The 21,585-nt window shown below is 55.2% G+C and overlaps 2 protein-coding genes across 2 annotated transcripts; one reads left to right on the top strand and one right to left on the bottom strand.

Annotated features, from left to right (window-relative positions):
- The first annotated feature begins 4,815 nt into the window (after positions 1-4,815).
- Positions 4,816-9,853, top strand: TMEM151B (transmembrane protein 151B). The gene is made up of 3 exons (XM_060111161.1): positions 4,816-4,947; positions 7,058-7,498; positions 8,720-9,853. The coding sequence occupies exons 1-3, from the start codon at positions 4,816-4,818 to the stop codon at positions 9,851-9,853; spliced, it is 1,707 nt and encodes a 568-aa protein (XP_059967144.1).
- A 3,557-nt stretch (positions 9,854-13,410) lies between these two features.
- TCTE1 (t-complex-associated-testis-expressed 1) lies at positions 13,411-21,585 on the bottom strand. The gene is made up of 4 exons (XM_060111245.1): positions 21,309-21,585; positions 19,776-20,344; positions 15,542-15,991; positions 13,411-13,620 (listed from the first exon to the last, which is right to left on the bottom strand). The coding sequence occupies exons 1-4, from the start codon at positions 21,583-21,585 to the stop codon at positions 13,411-13,413; spliced, it is 1,506 nt and encodes a 501-aa protein (XP_059967228.1).

The raw sequence follows: 21,585 nt of genomic DNA, 5'->3' as shown, positions 1-21,585 counted from the left end.
TTCCCCGACCAGGGATCGAACTGGGCCCTCTGCATTAGGAGCACATAGTCTTACCCACTGGACCACCAGGTAAGACCCCATTAGTTTGTTTTTAAGGGAATATTTATTAATCATCTGCACAAGCTGGGCGTCCTCTGGGGAGGGCACGTGGGAGGTGGGACGGGGAAGCGTTGCTACCTGTCTCCTGACCATTGCTCTCAATTTCTCTTGCTTTTCCAGGAGACAAAGGGGACACCCATGTCTTTAAAGGAGAACTTCTCCCTTTGGGTCCTGGATAGAGGGTCTCCTGTGTCAACTTCCCAGATCACATAGAATTGGACATGAGGATGTGCTTTTTTTTAAAAAAAATTATTTATTTATTTTTGCCTGCGTTGTGTCTTGGTTGCTGCACGCAGGCTTTCTTTTTAGTTGCGGCGAGCAGGGGTTACTCTTCGTTGCGCTGCGGTGCGCAGGCCTCTCATTGCGGTGGCTTCTCTTGTGGAGCACTGGGCTCTAGGCGCGCGGGCTCAGTAGCTGTGGCGCACGGGGCTTACTTGCGCCGGGGCATGTGGGATCTTCCCCGACCAGGACTCAAACCCGTGTCCCCTGCATTGGCAGGCGGATTCTTAACCACTGCACCACCAGGAAAGCCCAGGATGTGCTTTTTGAAAGCGTTTTTTCTCAGGAACACTGTTGTCTAAAACAGCAGAGGGGTCATTCCTCACAGGGATGAAACAGTGGCCTCGGGTGGTGACATCTGGTTAGGGAAGTTTAGTTCCTCATGGTGGGACCAGGATGGGGAGGCCCGAGATATGCTGGGCAGCACTCTGCTGAGGTTCCCTCGGCAGCCCCAGCCCCAGCACATCTTTCCTCCTTCCCCATCCCTACTTTTCCTGGGGCTAAGGAGGCTGTAGGCAAACCCCACTCACGTGGTGAGCCCCAAATCACTGCTCCATGATTTATCCCCTACCCCAAGTTCCAGCAATGCACTTAGAAGGTCATGCCCAAGAAAACATCTCCCTTTTCCATCTCTGGCATTGGGGGAAGGAAGCTGGGGTGTGCACGGGCAGCTACTAAGCAGCTTCCCTACCACCATCCCCATGAAACCTCATTTTATTCATTCATTTGAAAAACATGTATGGAGATTCTCCTAAATGCCTGACATTGTTCTCCCTGCTGGAAGCAAAACCGAGTATCACAGTAACAGTAATAACCAACAACCCCCCTCCTCCACAAAAAAATTGTCCCATGGTTCCAGCCTTCAAAAAGCCCCCTCAAAGTTACAACACAGAGTGATTGGGCTAAGATAGGAGTGAAAACAGGGTGCTAGAAAGGCACAGCATGGGGCCAACTACCCAGTGGGGTGAGAGGGAGGGGAGGTTCCATTTGAACTGGAGATGGGAAGGGAAGAGGGCTGGGAGAAGTACCTAGTCTCTGTTTGGGGAGGGGGTGAGTGGATGGAGAAGAGACGGGGAAGGGCAGAAGGGAGGAGATGACCCACTGCTCTCCATCCCCGCTGATGACCAGAGTGGGGAGGATGTGTTGAGCATGAGGCAGTGAGGAGCCGTGAGGGGAAAGCCCAAGGAAATTGAGGCATCTCCTTCCCCTGGAGTCAGTGTGACTTCAGATGTTCTCAACTTCCTCCCCTGACCTGTTCCTCTCCCAACCTCAAAGGCTGGAGCAAAAAGTACAACCCTAAACAGTTGGGTTCAAAATCACCTCCATTTTAAAGTTGCAAGCTGAGTCCCAGAGAGGTGAGTTGGCTTGCCCAAGGTCAAACAATCTGAAAGTGTAGAGCTGCGTTTTCCTGTTCCTAATCCAAAACTTAAAAAATGTTTTCAGTGAAACCTTCTGTCCTTTTTGAAGATCTAAGGGGTTGGGGACATCTGAGCTCTCTGCAAGGACACAAGAACTCAGGAGTGTGCAGGGACCGCCTCTCTCATACGTACAGAGGCTGATTTTAAGGAAAAACCTACCCCAATCCAGTCCAGTGTCTGGCTCTAAACCGTAACAGGTGTTTGGCAGCCCCTTTTCTGGCCACATGAGGTCAGCATTGAGTCACTGACTACTTCCAGAATCTAGCCTGCACTCGGACAGGAAGCCCTTCTGGGGAAAATTTAGGAATGGGAACAGGGACCATGGCAGCGTCATCTGGAAAGATGACCTGGGAACTTTGACTCCGGTCACAGCATGGTCAGGGTCCTGACTTCACCCCCTCAGCTCCCATCTTCAATGCTGGGCCCCTCGTCCTCTTCTCTGTTTTCTGGTTCCCTCTGTCGTGCTCCCACTTCCCATCTATGCCCACTCCAGCCAGGCTCATCTTCAGGAAACAGGCCCAGTTGCCAAGGTGACCAGCCGGTTAGCTGGCTCCTTCCACAGCCCCCTCCTTTCACCCCTCTTTTCTCTGGGCTTCCAAGGAGGGGGCATGTGTGTGTATGGAGAAAGGAGAGGTGGTCTTTTATCTCTTGGGAGCTCTGGAGTTGGCCAAAAGAAGTTGGGCTACCTCTCTTCCAAAGCCCCTTGAAATGGAGTCAGGAAGGCAGTGGGGCTGGGGGACAGGAGGAAGATTAGAACAACTAAATGGGGAATGTGAAGATCCTATCTGGGTTAGGAAAGGCCAGGGTTAGGACCTCTGCTCTCCATCTGCAGTAAGCACTGAACTAGGTGGAGTGAACTGATAACCAGAAGAAGAAGGGTTGGAGTTAGCTGTAGGCAGGACTTCCCAAAAATCATGGGTAGGAGAGAGACACTGGAATGAGCCACCAAGTGAGATTCTTCCTCTGCCAACGGGGATGAAGGAGAACCATGCTTTTTGGGACCACACCCTTCCTCTGTTTTGGCAGGGAGGATGGACTCACTGACCTGGGGAGGATCATGTAGGCTGGATAGTTCTGAAGTGACAGGCAGGCTGAGCCCCCTTCACCTTCCCTGGAAAGGGAAGAGTAGGAAAATGGAGGCAGGACCAGGAGTGGGAGGTGGGTGTGTGGGTGGAGGCAGAGGCTCTTCTGTCCCAGATAAGAGGCAGGACCATCAGTGGGCTTTTCCTCTATTCCCAAAGATCAGATATCCAGGCTTTGCCTCTAGCTGACTTCTGACCCCCAGAGATCCCTATGGAAAGGTCTGGATTCTAGGACCACTCTTTGAGTACTAGCAAGTGACCTTGAATAAGTTACTAACCCTCCCTCTGCCTTGGTTTCTTGTGGGTAAATGGGGAAAGTCACTATATGTCAAAGACTCTAATGTAACACATGACACACAACAGGATTCCGCAGTGACTGTGCACACACAGATTGATCAAGTGTAGCCTTTATCCTATTCTAACATAATGATTGGTTTCCATGTACTCCTTCCCCATTAGACTTTGTGCTCCTTGAGGACAGGAAATTGTATTTTTGCATTTCTGTACAGGGCACACAGTAGGTATTTAATACCTTTTTTTTTTTAAGTTACATGTGATTTTTTTAAAAAAAATATTTATTTTATTAATTAATTGAGGCTGCGCCGGGTCTTCATCAGGACATATGGGATCTTTAGTTGAGGCATGTGGATTCTTAGTTGTGGCATGCATGTGGGATCTAGTTCCCAGACTAGGGATCAAACACAGACCCCCTGCATTGGGAGCATGGAGACTTACCCACTGGACTACTGGGGAAGTCTCTTAATACCTGTTTATTGAATGGATGCATTCAGGAGTGAATGAATGGCAGTTTCCTTTCTGCCCCTGAGCGGGACAGGGAAAAGCACTGTGGGTGGATGGCATGAAGGGACAGGCGACCTGCAGTCACTCAGCCTGGCCTGTGGCCTGTGACTCTGCCTCCTACACCCACAGAAGAAAGTCAGAGACTTAGAGATTGTCCAGTCAACTTTCTCACTGCCCAGATGAGGAAACTAAGGCTCAGAGAGGGGAAGGCACTTGCCCAAGGTCACACAGCTAATGAGAGAGCCAGGATTAAGAATCTGTACTCAGGTTTCCTGATCTCCAGCCTAGGGCTATGTACACACTTCATTGCTTCTCTGGGGCTGTTGTCCTAGGGTAGGAAGATGATTCAGTGAAGGCTGGTTTCAATGTCCCCTCTTCTGCCCTCTGTTACTCCTTTCTCACATCTAGCTCTAATCCTTTCCTTTTCACCCTATCCCATCCTTGTTCACATGGGTCTGGCCTCTGAAGTCTGGCTCCTGCCTTAACCCTTTACCATCCAACTGGGAATAAGGCTCTTCCCTAGGGTTCCAAGACTCAGTTTCCTTTCCCCACTCTCAGCCCCGGGAACTTGCGGGAACCAAAGATGGGGAGGGATGTTGGTTAAACCGCTGGCGCCCCCTTCACAAACAGACCGAGGAGTTTCGGCTTAGATCTTCCTGGGATGGTGCGTGTGCGTGTGGTGAGAAGGGCTGGGAGTGGGGAAGGGGTGCGGGGAGCCCCTGTTGCTTTTCCCCTTTGGGGTGGCCATTAGGTAGGCTTGGGGAAGGCGGAGTTTGGGGGGCCGGGGGCGGGGCTCCTGCGCTGGGAGGAAGAGGGGGGGCGCGCTGGCTCCAGCTCGGCTCAGACAAAAGGCGGCGGCGGGAGCGGGCGGGAGGCGGAGCGGCGCCGCGAGGGCCTCAAGGTGACACCCACCCCCGGCCCCGGCCCCCCCGGCCCGGCCCCCCAGCCCGCCTCCCCATCCCCATCCCCTAGCCCCTTACCCGTGGTGCCCCTTCCAGGCCCCCTCCCCCCGGCGGGGGGTGGGGAGCAGCGAGGGCCCCGCCCCCTCCCGCCCCTTCCCCAGAGCCGGCGCAGGATGCCCCCGGCCCCCGGCAGCCCCCCGGGAGGCCCTGAGCTCGACGCGCCCCCTCTACGCCATGTCCCCCCCTGGCTCGGCCGCGGGCGAGAGCAGCGGCGGCGGCGGCGGCGGCGGCGGTGGCGGCCCCGGGGTCCCGGAGGAGCCCACGGCGGCGGCGGCGGCGGCGGACGAGGGCCCCGCCCGAGAGGAGGTGAGAGCCGGCGGCGCCCCTTCCCCCGGCGCGGCCGCAGCCTGGCCCCCATCCCCCGCCGCGCGCGGCCCCCGCCGGTTCCGCCGCAGCGCGGCCGGCGCCCCGCACCCCGAGCCGGTCGCCGCAGCCGCAGTCCCGCCTCGCTGCCCCCACCCGGCGGCCGGAGCTGTCCGCGGTGGCAGGGAAGGGGCCGCGCCGGGGGCGGGGCTCGGGGGTCCCGGGCAGGGGGAGGGGCCTAGGGGCGGAGCCTCGCGGATCCCGGGCTGGTGCGGGTGGGGATGGTGTCTGGGATCCCATCTCGCGGAGGGGATGCTATCTTGAAGGCCAGGCAGGGTAACTTGTAGGGGCTGCGGAGGCAGAAGAGTACCTGCCAGTTCCACGGGGGAAATGGTAGTGTTAACGTGAGTTGGGGTCCTAAAAAGGTCGAATGTGTGCAGAGGCGATCCCTCCCCTGGAGTCACTGGGAGTGTGTGCGTGGGGGATGTGCGCCTCTCTCTCCCCATATCCATGCAGGCCCCCCCTCCAGCGGGCCCTGAGCCCAGGAATCCTTCCCAGTTTTGGTACCCAGCACATCCCTTGTTGGGGGTCCTACTCTTCAGTCCTCTGAACCTGGAGACAAAGAAATGGAGGAGAGTACCAGGGGCTCCTCCATCTCCCATGCACACTCGTGCACACGTTGCACACGGCACTGGGGCAGAAGCACACAGGCAGGACCCGCAGGCAGAGCCCCTTCCACACACCCTCTCACTGGGACAAGTGCACACTCAGGCACACCAAGGGGCACATATGCTCCCCTCGCAGGGCAAGGCTCCCTGAAAGGCACATGTACCCTAATCTTGTCTGCATATGCTGAGTACTATTTCCCAGCCCACCTACCTATCTGTACTTCCAGATCTTTCCTCGGATTTCACACCGGGTCCAGGGCCTGCTGTCTGTTACTGTGCCCTTCCTTTCTCTCCCCTCCCTTGGCTAGCCTCCAGGTCCAGCCTGGGGAATTGAAAGAAAAAGTCAGGATCTCAGCAGGAGGGTGTGTGGAGGGTTCCTAGAGCTAGACAGTGAGGGGAGGAGAGGGAAAGCCCAGGCTGCTACCAGAAATCCAACTCAGTACTCATCACTGAGCGGCTGTGGGTGCCAGCACCCAGGATGCAAAGGGAATGAGGCCCTGCCCTCAGGAGCACCCAGTCTAGTGGAGGAGCCACACATGTAAACAACTCACCGGGACAACTGTGGGCCAGAACGTGATAAGTGCTTTAATAGGCACCCGTACCAAAAATCGTTTTCTCTTGACAAATGGCTGGGCTGCGAACATCTCCCTCCCTGCCGCCCGACCCCCGTCCCACATCCCCTCTCCCCAGCCACATGCCTCTGCCCTTCTGAATATATCCTCCTGGACCACTTGCTCCTCAGGGACACAAACCCCCCTGCCTTTTATCTTAGAACAGGGGTAGATGTTAGGGAGACTCACAGGGGACCTGGGGTCCAGAGTATGGGGAAAGAGACAGGGCTTGGGGTTTCCTGGGAGGTATGAGGCTAATTGTCTGTGAGGGACAGGGAGGTGGATAGGTCAGAGGAAGTGGCTCCTCCTAGGTTCTGGAAGAAGGGAGGCCCCACCTGTGAAGTGGGAAGGTGATGTCAGTGGGCCCCTCTCCCCTTTCCTGGAATACCTGGAAGGGGTCCGGGCTGGGGACCTGCCTTCTCTGATGCCTGTCTGTCCTCCCTGTCTTCCCTGTGCACACCACCTCCTGTTTCATTGCCATCTCTGTGTCTGTCTTTGGACTCTTTCTCTGGGTGCCATCCTATCCATCTGTGTCTTCACTGCCACCTGGGCCTTCTCCCTCCATCTCTGGCTCTGATCCCTCTGCCTCTGCACTTCCCTATACTGGCATTCCGTCCCTCTTTCCTGTCCTCATGGCTCACTCTGGGTCACTTCTGTGTTTATCTCTGGTCCTGGCCTCCCATCTTGGTCTGACTCTTCTCTGCACATGCCTGTCTGTCTCTGCCTGTCATCTCCGGTGTCGGCCTCTGGCCCGCCATCCATCTCTGTGCTGGGCCTTGCCACTCTGTCTCACTCCGCACTCATCTTGGCCCCTTTGCCTGCCCTTCTGAGCAGCAGCGTCCCATCCAGCCCTCTTTCACCAAGTCCCTCTGCCGTGAGTCCCACTGGAAGTGCCTGCTCCTCTCGCTGCTCATGTACGGCTGCTTGGGGGCCGTGGCCTGGTGCCACGTCACCACGGTGACCCGCCTCACCTTCAGCAGCGCCTACCAGGGCAACAGCCTCATGTACCACGACAGCCCCTGCTCCAACGGCTATGTCTACATCCCCCTGGCCTTCCTGCTCATGCTGTACGCTGTCTACCTGGTGGAGTGCTGGCATTGCCAAGCCCGCCACGAGCTGCAGCACCGCGTGGATGTGAGCAGCGTGCGGGAGCGCGTGGGCCGCATGCAGCAGGCCACGCCCTGTATCTGGTGGAAGGCCATCAGCTACCACTATGTCCGCCGCACCCGCCAGGTCACCCGATACCGCAATGGAGACGCCTACACCACCACCCAGGTGAGGAGCTGGAGGGGAGCACAGGCCAGTCCCGATGGGAGGGGGTGCTGGGACCCTGCTCGACTGTCCTCAGGGGGAGGAGCACAGGCAGCAGTGAGCTCTTGTGGGCACTGCAACAGGAGGACAATAACACCCACCATAATTATAACAGCAAACACTTGCTAGCAGCCAGGGTCTGCTCTAACTACTTTACAAATATCAAATCATTTATTTAACCCTCATGATAACTCTATGAGGTAGGTAACTATTACCCCCATTTTATAGATGAGGAAACTGAGGCTTGGAGAGGTTCAATAACTTACCTAAGGTCAAACAGCTAGTGTGTGGTGGGGCTGAGATTTGAATCCCGGCAGTCTGGCTCCAGGGTCTGTATGGTTTAGTGCTTAATGGTTGGAGGTGTTTCACATGCACAGCCTCACAGGCTGATTAGTGAGGCGCCTGCTACCGAGTCCTCTTTCACAGGTAAAGAGACCTGAGCTCAGTGACTTGCCCAAGTTCTGCAGCTTCTAAGTGGTAGTGCTAGACTCAAACTCAAGGCTGTGGATCCCAAGTGTGAGGCTCCCAGAGGTGGGGGTCAGCTGGCAAAAAGGTGGAGGTAGGCCTGGGAGGCATGGAGGGGGTGTCAAGCAGCACTCCGTATACCTGCTGGGATTAGGCATGTTAGAGTCCTGGTGGAAGAGATTTTCCCAGATAGGGGGGACCTCTCCACTCTCTCAGTATTGGGCTGGGTAAACAAAGCCTGGGCCCTGTAAGGATCAGGAAGGAAGCCGGGTACTAGCTAAGGTGGCAGCAGGGAGACCAGAGACAAAGGGGGTCCACAGGGACCTCCTCTGGGGGGCCCATTTGGAAACACACTTGTAAAAGGGAAGATGGGTAGGCTGTTTGGGGTGATGAGGGGGCAGCGTGGGACAAAGGATGCAGTGGCAAAAGGATCAGGCAAGCCAGAGGGAATTCAGGGCCTGGGACTGACCCCTAGACGGAGCAGGGCTTAGTTAAAGTGAGAAGGCACATAAATAGGGATGAGTTCCTAGACCCGCCCTCATCTCTAACTCACTGATGAAGCTGAATGTCTCTATAAACCCGATGATAAGATCTTACCTGGCCCCAACCGGGAGCTAAACCAGGACAGGCTGAGGGTTTGATCCGGCGCCAAGAGCAGTGATGGGGCGGAGCAGGGTAAGCGGACAGAAGTGACTCCTGCCGCCTTCCCCGGCGCCACAGGTCTACCATGAGCGCGTCAACACGCACGTGGCCGAGGCCGAGTTCGACTACGAGCGCTGTGGCGTCCGCGACGTGTCCAAAGCGCTGGTGGGGCTGGAGGGCGCGCCGGCCACGCGGCTGCGCTTCACCAAGTGCTTCAGCTTCGCCAGCGTGGAGGCCGAGAACGCGTACCTGTGCCAGCGCGCGCGCTTCTTCGCGGAGAACGAGGGCCTGGACGACTACATGGAGGCGCGCGAGGGCATGCATCTCAAGAACGTGGACTTCCGCGAATTCATGGTGGCCTTCCCCGACCCGGCCAGGCCACCCTGGTACGCCTGCTCGTCGGCCTTCTGGGCTGCGGCGCTGCTCACGCTGTCGTGGCCGCTGCGCGTGCTGGCCGAGTACCGCACGGCCTACGCGCACTACCACGTGGAGAAGCTTTTCGGCCTGGAGGGCCCGAGCTCGGCCGGCGGCAGTGCGGGCGGAGGCCTCAGCCCCAGCGACGAGCTGTTGCCCCCGCTCACGCACCGCCTGCCGCGGGTCAACACGGTGGACAGCACGGAGCTCGAGTGGCACATCCGCTCCAACCAGCAGCTGGTGCCCAGCTACTCGGAGGCGGTGCTCATGGACCTGGCGGGGCTGGGCGCGCGCTGTGCTGGGGGCGCGTCGGGCGGCTACACGCCCACGTGCCGCTACGGCGGGGTGGGTGGCCCAGGCGCAGCGGGCCTGGCCCCGTACCGGCGCAGCTGCGAGCACTGCCAGCGCGCCGTCAGCAGCTCGTCCATCTTCTCGCGCAGCGCTCTGAGCATCTGCGCCAGCCCTCGGGCCGGACCGGGGCCCGGCGGCGGGGCGGGCTGCGGGGGCAGCCGCTTCTCCCTAGGCCGCCTCTACGGCTCCCGGCGCAGCTGCCTGTGGCGCAGCCGGAGCGGGAGCGTCAACGAGGCGAGCTGCCCCACCGAGCAGACGCGGCTGTCCAGCCAAGCCAGCATGGGGGACGACGAGGACGACGAAGATGAGGAGGAGGCCGGGCCGCCGCCGCCCTACCACGACGCCCTCTACTTCCCGGTGCTCATCGTGCACCGGCAGGAGGGATGTCTGGGCCACGGCCACCGGCCGTTGCACCGCCACGGCTCCTGCGTAGAGACCTCACTGTGACCCCGGGGTCCTGGACCGGCCCGCCGGCCTCTTCCCTGCCCCTCGCCGGATGGTGCTCCCCGTGTAGCAGGGGGAGTCAAGAATGTGGCCGAGGCTGTGCTGGGCACGGTGCAGGTGGGGTGGGGGGAGGCGAGGGGGCAAGGGACAGACACCGAAGGGGCCGATTCGAGCACCCCCACCCCCCACCGCCTTTCCTGTACATAAAGAGACAGCTGTGGGGAGGGGAGGGAATCCTGCCCTGGCAGAATCGTCTCTTCCAGCCCCGCCCCTGAGTTCCTAGGGGGACACCTCCACTTCCCACTCGCATACTCGGAATTTCCAGTCCCGCCTTTCAATGGATCTAATGACTGTTATGTTACGTGGCGACTGTGCTGTGGGACCCGCGTTGGGCCTCGCCTCAAGGGAGAGGCCTTCGCTATGCAGCTGGGGAGGTTTACAGGCCAGGGGAAGGGCAATTGGGGCTTTCCTTCCTCCACAGCCTGGCCCCGTTGGGGCGTCTCTCTACCGAGGGGGCAGTGGTTTGGAGAACAGCAGGGCTGGCTTCCATCCAAGCTAATGAATTCAGTGGGTCTGAGGCCGGGGCAGGTGTCAGCCGCGATATTCTATCTCAAAGCCTCAAAGCCATGGAAATGTTGATCTCCTCTTCTTGGCGCTGGCCCCGAAGATCCGAAGATCCAAAGATCGGGGTTTCCTCTCTTCCACTCCCTCTGCTGTTGTTTATCTCACTGGGCCCTGAGAGGCTGGGTCCTGGGGGGAACTGTACTCACCACGCAGATTTCACACCTCTCCCTCCCCTCCTGCTCCCTGGCTCTGAAGAGCTGTTGCCAGGGGTGAGGGGCAAGGCAAACTGTGGAGGGCAGTGCACCTCAGTCCTTTAAACCGCAGCCTCGCCACCTGGGTTCTGGGAGGGCACTCCCTTCAGAGAGGGTTGGAGACCACCCAGGCAGCATTCCTTCAAGCTGACCAAGGTGAATGAATGACTAAGTGGGGAGAGCAGGAGATAGGCCTGGGTGACAAGGGGGAACTCAGGAAGCTAGTGGGAGTCAAAGAGGAGAGGGTCGTGAAAAGACCCCCCCAAAGGTCGGGGTGTCTGTGGGGGACGGCCCTTGCCTCCCCCGAACTTGTGGGGAAGAGTGGAGAGTGGTCGTCTGCAAGCAGAGCCTCTGCAGGGCTGAGGACATGGTCACGAACTCCAGCTGGAGAAAGACTCATTTCCAGTGGCAGGGTCAGAGGCATCTCGAAATCTTGCCCAACCCCTCTGTCCTCCCCTAGCCCATGAGCTGAAGCCCTGCTGTGTGTCCCAGGGTCTTCAAAGGGGCAAACTGCCACCACCCCAGGGCGCTGGCCCTGTGTCCTGTTCCCCCACTACTCCTACCCTGATGTGCTTCCGTGTGCATGTCTGTGTACAAACCCCCTGCCCTCCCAAATACCCTGGCTAATGTTTTCCCAGCTGACAGTGCCCAGGGATTGAGCTCACATTTCCAGCTGGAGAGGAAAACCCTCAGGCCTCCAACATGGCTCACCCCTGATGCTTCTCATGTCACCTGAGCCATCAGAGCTGCTCCTTTCCCTCCTCCAGCCTCTCCCCTCTTCCTCCAGCCTAGCCAGGCCTGCACCCCCCAAGGGCATGGCCTCCACCTATGCAACATCTCCTCTGGCTCCCCTAACCTCCTTTCCTGGGGGACTGGGGGGCACAGATCGTGGGGACACCACGGCCTGTGGCCCATCAGGGTTGAGCCTAACTTTCAGGTGGAGATGGCTGAGTGGGGAGAGAGGAGGCCGGAGAAGAGGAGGCTTGGGGAGGAGGGAACAGCTGCCCACTAGGTTTCCCTGGGCAACAGTGCCACCTACCCGCCAGCACTGTGCTCTCCAGGGGCCTGGGGGTTGGAGCACCCCTTTCCTCTGAACGGACATCTTCAAGGTACAGGTGGTGAGCTCTGGCCTCAGGACCCAGTTCTTGGCCAGCTGGCACCCGGATGTCACGCCCTTGTGTGGGGCATCCTGGCCATCTCATGGCTCCAAAGAGGGAGGAACTCAGCTCCTCCTGCCTCAGGCCCATTCCTGAGACAGAACCTGAGCTGGGAGGAGGGGGAAAGGGGAGGGGCTGTTATTATTTTTGCCTGTATTGACCATTTCTGCCTAGGTCTTCTCACACAGCCTCACACCTCCCACATATGCACAGACTTAGAGAGAAACCAGTTCTTTGGTCTGTTTTCTTGGTAGCTTTATTGATTGCCAGGGAAAACAAAACCAGAAAATTAACTAATCTCTAAAATTAAACTTTACACTGAATGTTCTTGTTTCTCTAATTAGACCCTCTGCTAGCAGCTGTGGCTATGTACACTCACACACATCCTCACACCTACACGTTTGCACTCGGAACTGTCAGAGGGTGTCAGGCACAGACAGACTCAAGGTTGCCCAGACAGGCACACACGTGCGGTCACTCCCAAGCCCCCTTTGGTGCTCTGCTTGTTGGAAGGAGTCCCTGGAAAGCGCCCCAAGGCTGTGGGTGCAGCCCATGACACACCCTTTGGAAACACAGGGCTGGAGGTTCAGCCCGAGGAGGATGGGAGATGGGGCTCAGCCTGAATCCATCATCAGGCCCTCTTGTGACCCTGTGGGTAGATGTGATTCCCCTGGGTGTGGCCCCAAGGCGGGCAGCCACAGAGTGACGGGGACTCATGGAGGATGCCTGGAAGGTTTCATGTGTCCTGGGGACAAGGGCTTGTGGGGTGGGCTGGGCCTGGCTGGGGAGAAGACAGGTCTCTGTCAACTGGGTGCATCACACTGTGGCCTTTCTGTCGTGGATTTCCAAGCGCAAAGATTGTATAAATCAAACGGGTGGATAATAAAGTTGCAGATGACTCACTGACTTCCCTTCCCAGTGTCGCACCTCTCTCGCCATATCCCCGTCCGTGAGCAGCCATCTGGGGAGGCCGATGGGTCTGAGCCCCTCCTGTCACCTCTGTTTCCCCCTTCCCAGGTTGGGGGGAATGGATTGGGGATGGCGTGGCTTATAGAACTGGATGACTTAAGCGGAGTTAAGTAAAAGGGAGGTGGCATCCGCAGGGGTGATGGTGGAAGAGCCAGGCAAATCTATGCTGTAGCCTGGCGGGGGTGGGGGTGGGGAGAGAGTGAGTGTGTTTGAAGGTCAAGAGGTCAAGGATCTGTTTGGTAGAAAAATGGTGGGGAGGAGGGTGGTCAGAGAGATGGGCGACCCCCGTGGGAGAGTCTGGGCAGGCACAGTCCCTTAGAGTCTGCTTTGCCTTCCCTATTCTTGGGAGAAGTCAGTCATTTCAGTGAGTCCGGTAATATCCTCTCCCTGCGTACCAGGGCTAAGTCCTATTTCCTACCCCTATCCCAGGCCCCTTCCTCTCCTCACATCTTTATCTGCACAACTCTTGATCACTCATCCCAAGGATATTCCTGGTCTCCCTCCCCACTCCCTCCAGACCAGTGTGACACTCTGCAACAGGCATGGCAGGGGCATGAAATGAGGGATGGGGCTAGGGCAGTGACCCAGGTCTGGTCACTGCCCCAGCCCTGTCCCCATCTTATCCCACTGGGTTCTCAGGGCCCTTGGCAGTGGCTGGTGACATGAAGTGGCTGGGACTCAGGGCCCGCTGGCGGGCTGCTTCGCGGTTGGCCCAGAGGGCCTGGCCGATGAGATACTCGCTCTCCTGGGCGATACCTGACAGGCGCAAATCAAACTCCAGGAGGGTCTTGTTGTCTGACATGCCTTCTAGAAGCTGCTTCCCGCCATCCTGGGTCAGGAATACAAAGGAAAGCATCACTTGCCGCCACTACCCAGGATCACACACACGGGTGTGTACACACATACACATATTTATATAGATGTGACTGAAACAACAGTTTCACAAAACAATTCTTAACCTATTTGTGTGGCACTGACATTTTCTATCCTATCCTATCCTGTTCCATCCTATTCCCTGAGAAAAATGGTGCTCAAAGTTCACTAAATTGATTTTTCAACCCCAATGGTTTGAAAAACATGGTGCTATGTCAGTGATGGCAATTCCGCTCCTCTGGTTCAGCCATGAGCATGTGAGACAAATCTGGCTCGTGAGATATGAGGAGGAAGTTTGGAGGGAGTGACTTCTGGGAAGTTTCTCCTCATAAAAGAGAACAAAAGAGAGTAGTGGTCTCTCTTTTTCTGCCTCTGAGCGTGGCCCAATGGAAAATGCAGCCACCATCTCGGGCTCATGAGAGTCGCACAAGAGAGGACGTGGCTGTGTGGTTAGGTAGGCAGAGCAGAGGATGGTGCTGAGCCAAGGATCTCACCAACCCCAGAGCCCCCTTCCCCCGGGCTTCTGATTATGGGACACAATGAATATTCCTCTTGTTTAAGCCATTTTCTGGTTAAGCTTTCTGTTACTTGTAGCCAAGAGCACCCCCTCTGGAGACAGCGTCTATGTGAGCAAGACCGTCCTCGGGGGAGGTTTGGTAGAGGGTGCAGGGCCCTAACTGGAGTACATGGAGGGCTGTCCTCGCTAGTTCCTACAGCTCCAGCCCCTTCTGGGTTGGGTGGGCCAGGCCTAATGTGAAAAATTCCACATTGGGAGGCAGAATGCTGCTGTTCTAAGGTTGTGATCCGACAGCGTGTTGCAAAGTCAATTCAATGGGTCACAGAAGCATTTTTTTTTTAAATGAAGCCGTGTACATTATAAAGGACATCATCAGTATATATCACAAGCAGTACAAGTAACTTTCAAGTATGTTATATTGATGTATACGTTCACTAGGTGTTCATGATAATTGCATTTCTTACTCTGAGACTTGGTCAAGATTTGAAAGACATTGTCTATTGGAAAGGATCCAGGTTTTCAGCCTGACTGGATACTCTCGGGCAACTCACTAACTCGCTGAGGTTCAGTTTTCCATCTGTAAAGTGGGGTTAAGAATACACATTTTGGGCTTCCCTGGTGGCACAGTGGTTAAGAGTCTGCCTGCTAATGCAGGAGACATGGGTTCAAGCCCTGCTCCAGGAAGATCCCACATGCCGCGGAGCAACTAAGCCCATGCGCCACAACTACTGAGCCCGCGTGCCACAGCTACTGAAGCCTGTGCTCCTAGAGCCCGTGCTCCGCAACGAGAGAAGCCACTGCAGTGAGAAGCCTGTGCACCACAACAAAGAGTAGCCCCCCCGCCACCCCTCCGTAACTAGAGAAAGCCCGTGCACAGCAATGAAGACCCAACATAGCCAAAAATAAATAAATAAATATTTTTTAAAAAAAAAGAATACACATTTTACTAGATAACTGCGAGGGTTAAAGAATAACGAATGGATACTGGGTGCCTAACATAGGCACCCAGTATCCATACTATAGAACCCCGAGTAATAGAAACAGCTAGCAGTTACTGAGGACCTAGCCAGTGCCTGCAATGGATAACTGCTTTACAAGCATAACTCATTTAATCCTCCTAGTAACAACACTTAGAAGTAGATGCTATTATTATTCCCATTTTACAGAGGAGGAGATGGAGGCCCCAAAAGGTTAAGTAACTTAACCAAGTGCTAAATGGCAGAGCTGGGGTGAGAACCGGGTAAGGGCTGTGATGCTAACACTTATCCCCTAGGCACCCCACAGTGATCGGATTCACTCCCGCCTCCCAAGGCCCCAGGGCCTCCCCTTGGCCTTGCCTGTCCCAGAAGCGGTGGCTCACCGGCCCGATGTGGTTGCAGCACAGGTTGATGCTCGTGAGCGCGGTGTTGATGGGCAGCACCTGGGAAAGGAGCGTGGCCGTGGGCTCGGACAGCTCGTTGCCCCCGAGGTGCAGTGTGGTGAGGCACTTGTTCGTCTGCAGGGCGTGGGCGAGCGCCTGGCCGCCCTCATCCTCGATGCAGTTGAGGCGCAGGTTGAGGGAGATGAGGTTGCTGTTGTGCGCCAGGGCGTGAGCCAGCGACTGGGCGCCGGGCGCGCGCACCTGGTTGTTGGCGAGGTTGAGCACGCGCAGGCGGCTGTGGCCCAGCAGCTTGGCGGCGGCGCGTGCGCCCCGGTCTCCGATGAGGTTGTGTGACAGGTCCAGCTCCTCCAGGGCCGCGTGGTCCAGGAGGCTGCAGATTAGGATGCGGGCCTTGTCGTCGTCCACCTTGCTTCGGGTCAGCCTGAAGATCTGTGGGCAGGTAGAGGGGCCACAGCACCCTGCAACCAGGAATAATCTGCCTGCCTACCTACCTCCTGCAGGTAGAGGAGGGAGCCCCAGGGAGGAGGAGTTCTGCTCTTTCAAGAACTTGGCTGGGAAGGGGGAGAAAGGTAGAGCGGTAATGGATGAGGGGTTCGGCCACCTGGCTGGCTCTTGGGCAGGGCAGCCTACCCAGCATGACACAGTAGTGCAGAATTGGTGGCAGCTAGTAGGGGGAAAAGACTACCACTTATTGAGAAATGACTATGTGCTGGGCATGCTGCTAGAACATTCCATAGCCATATCTCTAACCCTCAGCATCCCAGTGAGATGGAACAAGTTCTCTCCATTTTACAGTAGAAAATGGAGGCTTTGAGCGGATACATCATTTGCCAAGAGTCACACAATGATTAAGCTGCGGAGGCAGGTTTTGAATCCAGGTCTGTTGGATGCCGCAGCCCCTCAATGCACCCTCCTCAGCCAGCTAAGCTCCACCGCGGCAAGGAGAGGAACTCTTTGAAGGAGAGTGCCAGCGTAAGAACCAGGGAGAAAGTGGGAAATGTTGAGAAACAGTAGATGGAGGGGATGAAGAAAAAAGATAAAAGAAAGGGGGTGGGACTAGCATTATGAATATCGGAGGTGGGACCCCTGTCCCTTTCCTTTTCACTGGCTTGGACCACTGCTCCCTCTGCCTTGAGACCTGAGTGGCTGGCCTCCCCATCCTTCAGTCCTCTCCTCTCTCTACATCCCTCTTAGCCAGTTCAGAATCTTTTGTCCCTCTTTTTTATTGCCTCTATCTGGCAAAGCTCCAACTGTGGATCAACTCCACTCTATTTTCTGTATGTCTGGGCCCAAGCAACTGACGTGATGGAAAATGTCACATCACAGGACTGGCTCGTATCACCGGAACCACCAATAGGCCCTCAGTGCTGAGTGCCAACTCAACTCTGCTTCTCTGGACAATATACTCTCTCATAATCTACAACAACAATGATTTCAACCTTCTCCAGCCCCTCACCCTACAGCCTGAGGTGGGTCTCCTCAGCCATTGAGTAGGAACCCTTCCTTTTCCTAATCCCAAACATAAATCCACTGCAACCCACCGCATCCACTCTCCCCTCTGCCTGGAGCCAACCGCCCTACCTCATCCCTAGACCCCGTTCTTCCTGTCTTCTCAGGAACCTTCCTTGGTCAATGAACCTGTGCCTCTCTCCTGTACTCAGCTCCTTTCTTGCAATTGGGTGGAGCTTTACATTGGTTTCAATTTTTACTTTTGTTTTTTTTATTTTTAATTTTTCCTTATTTTATTTAAGTATAGTTGATTTATAATGTTGTGTTAGTTTCTGGGGTACAGCAAAGTGATTCTTTTTCATATTCTTTTCCATTGTGGTTTGTTACAGGATATTGAATACAGTTCCCTGAGCTATACAGTAGGACCTTATCTATTTTATATATAATAGTGTGTATCTGTTAATCCCAAACTCCTAATTTATCCCTCCCACACCCCTTCTCCTTTGGTAACCATAAGTTTGTTTTCAATGTCTGTGAGTCTATTTCTGTCTTGTAAATATCTTGTATCATATTTTAGATTCCACATATAAGTGATATCATATGGTATTTGACTTTGTTTGACCTACTTCACTTAGCATGATAATCTCTAGGTCCATCCATGTAGCTGCAAATGGTATTATTTTATTCTTTTTTACGGCTAAGTAGTATTCCATTGTTTATATATACCACATCTTCTTTATTCATTCATTTAGGTTGCTTCCATGTCTTGGCTATTGTAGATAATGCAACTGTGAACACTGGGGTGCATATATTTTTGCGAATTAGAGTTTTCTCTGGATACATGCCCAAGAGTGGGATAGCTGAATCATATGGTAACTGTATTTTTAGTTTTTTTTTTTTTTTTTTTTGCGGTACGCGGGCCTCTCACTGCTGTGGCCTCTCCCATTGCGGAGCACAGGCTCCGGACGCGCAGGCTCAGCGGCCATGGCTCACGGGCCCAGCTGCTCCGCGGCATATGGGATCCTCCCAGACCGGGGCACGAACCCGTATCCCCTGCATCGGCAGGCGGACTCTCAACCACTGCGCCACCAGGGAGGCCCTGTATTTTTAGTTTTTAAAGGAACCTCCATACTGTTCTCCACAGTGGCTGTACCAATTTACATTCCCACCAGCAATGAATGTAGGAGGGTTCCCTTTTCTCCACACCCTCTCCAGCATTTATTATTTGTAGACTTTTAAATGATGGCCATGCTGACTGGTGTGAGGTGATACCTCACTGTAGTTTTGATTTCATTTCTCTAATAATTAGCAAAGTTGAGCATATTTTCATGTGTCTGTTGGCCATCTGTATGTCTTCTTTGGAGAAATGTCTTTTTAGGTCTTCTGCCCATTTTTTGATTGGGTCGTTTTTTGGTTATTAAGTTGTATGAGCTGTTTGTATATTTTGGAAATTAAGCCCTTGTTGGTTGCGTCATTTGCAAATATTTTCTCCCAGTCTGTAGGTTGTCTTTTCATTTTGTTTATGGTTTCCTTTGCTGTGCAAAAGCTTGTACGTTTGATTAGGTTCCATTTGTTTATTTTTGTTTTTATACATTGTTTTTAAACGCGTGCAAATTTCTTCCTAAGAAAACCTAACCCCCTCATCTGTTACTGCTCTACCTTTCTCCCCCATTCACAGCCAAGTTCTTGAAAAAGCTGATCATGGTCATTCCGTTTCCTCACTTCCCACTCTCTCCATAAACCACTCCAATCTGGCCTCTGCTCCTGGCACTCCACTGACACAGCTTCTGCCCAGTGACCTCCAAGTTTGCTAAATCTGGTCCTCAGCTCCATCCCACTTCCCTGCTGCTCACCCCTTTCTTGAAAAGCACCCCTCCCTCTGCTCTGGGACACAGTGCTGTGTCCTTCTTCCCTCCCACCTCTGATTTCTTGGCAGGCTCTCTTTCTTCCAACCAGAATATTTGGGACATACTTAAACTAAAAAAATATTCGTTGTGCATCTGAAATTCAAATTTAACTGGATGTCCTATATTTTTATTTGGTAAATCTGGCAACTCTGTTCGAGTTGCAATTTTACATTTATATGATTGCTGATTACTGCCTTTTATCCCCACCAGACTGTTAGCTGGAGGGCACAAATGGTATAATTGTGCTCATGATTGAATCTTCAGCACCTAGGACAGGGCCTGGAGTGCAGATGTGTGTTGGATGACTAAATGGCTGGTGAATGGGCAGGGCAGTGCCTTGTGCATCTCTGCATCCCCAGAACCCAGCTTGGTGCAGAGTGCATAAAAGGACACTTGGTCAGGGACTTCCCTGGTGGCGCAGTGGTTAAGAATCCGCCTGCCAATGCAGGGGACACGGGTTTGAGCCCTGGTCCAGGAAGATCCCACATGCCGAGGAGCAACTAGGCCCGTGCGCCCCAACTACTGAGCCTGCGCTCTAGGACCCATGTGTCGCAACTACTGAGCCCGAGTGCTGCAACTACTGAAGCCTGCGTGCCTAGAGCCTGTGCTCGGCAACAAAAAAAGCCACCGCAATGAGAAGCCCACGCACCGCAACGAAGAGCAGCCCCTGCTCACTGCAACTAGAGAAAGCCCGCGCCCAGTGACGAAGACCCAACGCAGCCAAAAAGAAAAAAAAGAAAGAAAGAAAAAGGACACTTGGTCAATGAGCGAGAAGGAAATAGGAGAAGAAGGTGGGGATACAAGAGAAAGGGAAGGGAAGAGGGAATCAGAGAGATGCTGAGAATGGCAGGTGGTACCTTGAGGGTGTGGCATGCCTTGACTGTGGCCGCCAGGGAGTGGCAGTCGCGGTAGGTGAAGAGGAAGAGGTTCCACTCGAAGTTCATGCCACAGTCCTTGACACCATACACCAGGTCCAGCTCCTCCAGGTGGCTCAGGCCAGCCACCAGGTCGCCCAGTTGGTAGTGGTCCGTGGCCGGCTCCTCCATCTCTCCTTCACTGCCGGAGTCGGACTGATCCCCGCCCCGAAGTGGGGGCGGGAGCTGCACGGGCGGAAGGAACTGATCCACCCGGATCGTGTGCACGTAGTTCCTGCAGAGCGGCAGCAGGCTGAGGATCACCTCGGGGTCCGTGGTGCTTGGGATGAAGTGCTTCAGCAGGTTCTCCAGGTGCAGCTCGAAGAACATGCGCTTCCAGCTGCCGCCGTGCTCATCCACGTGGCACACGGGCCAGCGTTGCGTGCAGCAGCGGCGCCAGTAGTTCTCATCCTCTATCAGGTTGGCCGTCACAGCCAGCGGCAGGTCGGGGGACAGGCGGTTCAGGACCTTCTTCTGATGCTCTGGGAGCAGCTGCTTCAGGATAGGGTTGTCTTTGGGAACAGAAATAGGAGTCACAGTGTTGGGGACGCTGCACATGCTACCCTGAGCTGAGCCTGTCTGGGGGCACCCAGGAAAGGGAAGACCCCCGGTCTTTAGGGAAGCCCAGTTTGAGAGAGGAGGCAGACTTTATTCTCAGGGAGGCTCAATCTGAGGAGGGAGACATCACCCCTGACTCTGGGTTGTTCCCAGTTGAAGGTAGATGTCTTAGCATTTGGTCTCAGGGAGCTCCCAGTCTGAGGCAGAATCTCAGGTCCAGCCCTCAGTCATTCCTTAATCTAGTAGAGGAGACAATCCCTGACTTCAGAGGCTCCCAGTTTGATTTGATTCATTCATTTCAAAACAAAATGTTTTTTTGAGCACCTACTATGCACCACACACCGTTCTAAGTGCTGAGGATACAAGAGTGAACAGAGGCAGACTATAAACAAGTCAAATGAATATATTGTAGGTCTGGTGGTGACAAGTGCTGTAGACAAAATGATGGCCCTGTCCTCAGAGAGCTCCCCATCTGGTAAGAGAGGTTGGCAACTCATCTTTGAAAAGGATGAACATTTACAGAGACTAAAGTACAGAACAAACCAAGAACCTATACACGCCATGGAAGACTCCAAGAGAGTGGAGGACGGTCAATCAGGGAGGGCTTTCTGGAGGAGGAGGTAGGTATGGCTTGGGCTGGGCTTTGTTGGAGAGAGTGGGAAAGGTGAGGAACAGGCATAGGCATGGAGGGCACAGTGTGTGTGGGAGCCTGGTGGGACCTGGAAGTGGGGACGGCCAGAGAAACTGTCCTGGCCTCTGGGGAGGGGGGAAGGGAGGTGCTGAGTGGGGATGAGGATGCTGTGTGGGAGGGCAGGGGCTGCCCCAGGACCCAGCTCTGAGGCCTCACCTCCAGGCAGTCCCCGCCCACTGGGCCCCACTCCTGGCCTTCTCTCCCGACCGAGGCAGGGACAGACTCACTCTGGAAGTTCTTGACAATGTGTTGAATGCAGAGTTCCGTGAGGAGGGGCACAATGGCCACTGACCACTCAGCATCCTCAGCGATGATCCTGCACATCCGACGTACCCCAGCCCCAGAACTCGGGCCCTTGGACTTCACTGGGGGTGGGATGACAGAGGACTTTGAGGGCTGTGGGCCTGTGCTCGAAGCTTGGCCGGCAGTGGAGGACTGGTCCTGGGTGGAGATTGAGGACCAGCTGGGGACCGACAGTGAGGGTGTTATCTGGGTTTCCTCCAT

Source organism: Mesoplodon densirostris, chromosome 10, assembly GCF_025265405.1.
Source record: "Mesoplodon densirostris isolate mMesDen1 chromosome 10, mMesDen1 primary haplotype, whole genome shotgun sequence".
Lineage (NCBI taxonomy): Eukaryota > Metazoa > Chordata > Mammalia > Artiodactyla > Ziphiidae > Mesoplodon > Mesoplodon densirostris.
The sequence above is the reverse complement of the archived record's forward strand: the minus strand, read 5'-3'. Positions and strand labels throughout refer to the sequence as shown.